The sequence below is a fragment of the Vulpes lagopus genome, chromosome 10, assembly GCF_018345385.1.
Source record: "Vulpes lagopus strain Blue_001 chromosome 10, ASM1834538v1, whole genome shotgun sequence".
Classification (NCBI taxonomy): Eukaryota; Metazoa; Chordata; class Mammalia; order Carnivora; family Canidae; genus Vulpes; species Vulpes lagopus.
Genome location: NC_054833.1, coordinates 22,743,402 through 22,747,911, shown reverse-complemented (window position 1 = coordinate 22,747,911; position 4,510 = coordinate 22,743,402). Strand labels below are relative to the sequence as shown.

At 63.3% G+C, this 4,510-nt stretch overlaps 1 protein-coding gene across 1 annotated transcript; it reads right to left on the bottom strand.

Annotated features, from left to right (window-relative positions):
* Positions 1 to 290: 290 nt before the first annotated feature.
* TUBB2B (tubulin beta 2B class IIb) lies at positions 291 to 3,605 on the bottom strand. The gene is made up of 4 exons (XM_041771825.1): positions 3,423 to 3,605; positions 2,586 to 2,694; positions 2,188 to 2,298; positions 291 to 1,640 (listed from the first exon to the last, which is right to left on the bottom strand). Exons 1-4 carry the CDS (start codon positions 3,477 to 3,479, stop codon positions 580 to 582), a joined length of 1,338 nt encoding a protein of 445 aa, XP_041627759.1. The 5' UTR covers positions 3,480 to 3,605; the 3' UTR covers positions 291 to 579.
* Between the last annotated feature and the right edge of the window lie 905 nt (positions 3,606 to 4,510).

Below are 4,510 nucleotides of genomic sequence, written 5' to 3'. Positions count from 1 at the left end.
ATATAAATTTTGTTCTGAAAGTTGACGGGCAATACAGAGGGAGGTCTGGGTGAGTCCGTGGGTTTGGCTTGGGTCACCATCTCAGGGTCCTTAGGATTCCAGCCCTGCATAGGCCTCCCTGCTCTGGGGAGTGGGTTGGGGGTGGGCGTGGGGGTGGAATCTGCTTCTCCCTCTGCTTGTGCTCTCTAATAAATAAATAAGATCCTAAAAAGAAAGAAAGAAAGAAAGAAAGAAAGAAAGAAAGAAAGAAAGAAGTCAATAAAGAGAAGGAGACAGAAGAGAGGACACCGTTAGGACACAAACGTTTATGTGATTTTAGCCATTACAACAGTAGTTCAGAAATATCTCAAATGTTACATTGATGTGGTCAATATTACAAAAAGAAAGAAACAGAAACAAACCAAAATGACAGGCAACAGTGAAGAGCACCAGAGAACCAGCGCACACACCTAGAGAAGACCATGCTTCTTGCCTTCCACTGCCCAGAGATTCTCCGCACTAAGCCCCCCTCCCCCGCGCTTGCCTCCTGCAGGCCCGCGCCCTGGGCCACCCTGGGCCACCCGGGGACCTCAGGCCTCCCTAGGCCTCGTCCTCGCCCTCCTCCTCCTCGAACTCCCCCTGTTCGTCGGCCGTGGCGTCCTGGTACTGCTGGTACTCGGACACCAGGTCGTTCATGTTGCTCTCGGCCTCGGTGAACTCCATCTCGTCCATGCCCTCGCCCGTGTACCAGTGCAGGAAGGCCTTGCGCCGGAACATGGCCGTGAACTGCTCCGAGATGCGCTTGAACAGCTCCTGGATGGCCGTGCTGTTGCCGATGAAGGTGGCCGACATCTTCAGGCCGCGCGGCGGGATGTCGCACACGGCCGTCTTGACGTTGTTGGGGATCCACTCGACGAAGTAGCTGCTGTTCTTGTTCTGCACGTTGAGCATCTGCTCGTCCACCTCCTTCATGGACATGCGGCCGCGGAAGATAGCGGCCACCGTCAGGTAGCGGCCGTGGCGCGGGTCGCACGCGGCCATCATGTTCTTGGAGTCGAACATCTGCTGGGTGAGCTCGGGCACCGTGAGCGCCCGGTACTGCTGGCTGCCGCGGCTGGTGAGCGGGGCGAAGCCGGGCATGAAGAAGTGCAGGCGCGGGAAGGGCACCATGTTCACGGCCAGCTTGCGCAGGTCGGCGTTGAGCTGGCCCGGGAAGCGCAGGCAGGTGGTGACCCCGCTCATGGTGGCCGACACCAGGTGGTTGAGGTCGCCGTAGGTGGGGGTGGTCAGCTTCAGGGTGCGGAAGCAGATGTCGTACAGGGCCTCGTTGTCGATGCAGTAGGTCTCATCGGTGTTCTCCACCAGCTGGTGCACCGACAGGGTGGCGTTGTAGGGCTCCACCACCGTGTCCGACACCTTGGGCGAGGGCATGACGCTGAAGGTGTTCATGATGCGGTCGGGGTACTCCTCGCGGATCTTGCTGATGAGCAGCGTGCCCATGCCCGAGCCCGTGCCGCCGCCCAGCGAGTGCGTCAGCTGGAAGCCCTGCAGGCAGTCACAGCTCTCCGACTCCTTCCTCACCACGTCCAGCACCGAGTCCACCAGCTCGGCGCCCTCCGTGTAGTGGCCCTTGGCCCAGTTGTTCCCGGCACCGCTCTGGCCTGCCGGGGGGAGAGATGTCATAAAATCACTGATGACTGGATTACATTCTCTCTTCCCTTAAGCCCTTTAATATAGATCAGTGAGTCAGTATTCAGATAAGATCGTTCCAGATGACCACCCAAATGGCCAGACGCTAAAATACTTGGTTATGGATATAATTACAAATGAGGAAGACTAGGAATACCTGGCTATTAAAGGTTGAAAGGCATGTTTGTTTGTTTTTTTTTAAAGATTTATGTATGTATTTAATCATGAGAGACACAGAGAGAGGCGGAGACACAGGCAGAGGGAGAAGCAGGCTCCCCGCAGGGAGCTGGTGTTGGATCCCTGGCCCAGGATCGCGCCCTGAGCAGAAGGCAGACGCTCAGCTGCTGAGCCACCCAGGCGTCCCTTGAAAGGCAAATTTGCTTTAGCTTATCAGTCTTGCTCGGGCACACAATAGGGTGTTCCTCATGCAGGGCGTTCCCTCCGGCAGTCCTGCCCTCCACCCGGAGCTGTACAGTGTCAAATGAGCCTCCCCTGCCATCGGCTGTGCCGGTCACTCACCAAACACGAAGTTGTCGGGCCTGAAGATCTGGCCAAATGGCCCAGACCTGACCGAGTCCATGGTGCCCGGCTCGAGATCCACCAGGATGGCCCGAGGCACGTATTTGTTACCTGCGGGGAACACAGCTGGACTTAGATGTGCAGGCAGAGAGCTCTAAGGAGAAAGGCTTGCCTCCCTTTTGCAGGCACAGCTGCTGTCCCCAAACAAAGAAGGACGCACAACCACCAGATTCTCAAAGGCTTTGGTTGTGAACCGCCCACTGAAATCCTGCAGTGAAACAGTGGGAATCCTAAATCCACTAGCCTCCTCTCCCCTGGGGCTGCACTCCTGGAGTTAGTCCTGGGGAGGGGACAGCAAAAAAATGGTGGTGGGGGGGGCGGGGCGGCAGGGTAATTACCAGTAGCTTCATTGTAGTACACATTGATTCTCTCCAGCTGCAAGTCACTGTCTCCATGGTAACTGCCGGTGGGGTCGATCCCGTGCTCGTCACTGATGACCTCCCAAAACTAAGACACAGAACAGGTTTGCATTTAGCGGTGCCCATCCCCTCGCAGAGAGAGAGAGAGAGAGAGAGAGAGAGAGAGAGAGAGAGAGAGAGAGAGAGAGACCGGGTCTCACAATGGAAAGCCCTAGACTCAGTTCCAAAAACCCTAACCCTCAGGCTGCGCGACCCGGGGGCTCGGCCGCAAAAGGCTTGTATTTTTCAGGGTCAGAAAGTTGAAATTGGGCGTTTCCCCGGCGAACAGCTGCCGGCTGCAGGAGGCGGAGGGGGGGCGCGGGGGGGCCGGGGGAGGGGGCGGGGACTGCAGGCGGCGCGCAGGGGGTGGGCTGGGAAGCAGGGCCCGGAGGGAACGAAGGGGAGCGGTTTGCATGCGGAGCACGTCCAGGGGCCTCCAGACACTCGCTGTCCTCCCCTCCCCCACGGCCCCACTGCGCCCCCTGGCCCCACTGCGCCCCTGGCCCTTAGCCCCGCGGACCCGCCCGGCCCAGCGAGGAGCGCAGAGGCCGCGGGCGCGCAGCGGGGCCGGGATTCCCGCTGGGTTACAGCAGAAAGGAAAGCGAGCTCCACCCCGACCCCACCCCCCGCCTCCGAGCCCACGCCCCACACCGCCGCACGAAGCTGCCCGCAGGGTCGGGGGCCGGGACCCCGGGGCACGCTCGGGTCGAGGCTCGCGCCCCAGGGCGCCGAGGGCTTCGGGCCGGGCACCCCCCCACCCCCCCGGGGCGCGCCCACCTTGGCGCCGATCTGGTTGCCGCACTGGCCGGCCTGGATGTGCACGATCTCACGCATGGTGCTGGCGAGCTGCTTCTGGCCCTGGTCGGCGTCTGGTCAGTCTGTCCGTCCGCCCTTAAACACCCACTGCGGGGCCACCGGGAACGGGCTCGGGGACCGACTGGCTGAGAGCGCCGGCCCCGCGGACTCGGCCTTTTATGCAGAGAGGGCGGGGCGCCCCGCGCAGGCCGCGCCCCCAGCCCGAGCCCCCCCCAGTCCCCTGCGCGCTGGAGCTCTCCAGGCCTCGCTGACGTAATGCTCGGCGCCCCGAGGACCGTCCTGGGGGCCGGACCCTGGGCCCGCAGCCAATCAGCACCGGCCTGCGGACCGGGCGAGGAGCGGGGGCTTGGGGGAGCAGGGGGGGGCGTGGGCATTGTCTAGGACTTGGGGCGGGGGGAGGCGGGAGAGCCGGGTGCTGAGAATTGGGGGTCGGTGAGCGAACTGGGGGTGGGGGTGGGGGTGGCGAAGAGAGGGCGAGCCCCGTGGCAGGCCGCAGGTGGGGGCATTGCTGGCTCTGGATGGCGGGGGGCGGGCAGGGGACCGACCGGGGCAGGTGCAGAGGCCCTCAGGTGCGCCGCGCTGCGGGTGCGGCAGGTGCAAGCGCGGAGGGTCGGGTGGGTCTCACTGCACAGCCAGCGCTTAGGGAGGCGCCTCCTCGCCCCCCCACCCCCGCCCGGAGGTCCCTAAGCTGCACCCCCCCACCCCGGACACCGCTGCCTCCTGCCCAGCCCTAGAAGCCACACTGTCCCGAGGCGGAGCCCTGGCCACACGGAGCTTTCGGAGCACGGGCGAGCCCGGGAGAAGATCGCGTGGGGTCAGGGCGTTGGGGGCTGAAGGGCCGTGCCCCCGGACCCCCGAGCCCCGGAGCCCCGGGGGGGGGGCCCTCCGCCCTGCCCCCAGCATCGCCCGCCCTCGCCTTTGTCAAGGGCTCCGGGCTCCCTCTCCTGCGGTTGCTGCATCCAAGGGGTGGGGCGAGCGCCTCGCCCCCTGCAGCCCCACCCGAGCCTCTCCAAGAGTCGCCAGCTCCTCGGCGGGCACCGAGGACCCCT

What these genes read in the sequence shown, in the direction of transcription:
- TUBB2B (XM_041771825.1), bottom strand. Translation starts at nt 3,479, where the DNA reads ATGCGTGAGATCGTGCACATCCAGGCCGGCCAGTGCGGCAACCAGATC. An exon ending in GTACTACAATGAAGCTACTG is followed by an intron (nt 2,299 to 2,585) that starts GTAATTACCCTG and finishes TGTTCCCCGCAG; the next exon opens with GTAACAAATACGTGCCTCGG. An exon ending in GCCCGACAACTTCGTGTTTG is followed by an intron (nt 1,641 to 2,187) that starts GTGAGTGACCGG and finishes TCCCCCCGGCAG; the next exon opens with GCCAGAGCGGTGCCGGGAAC.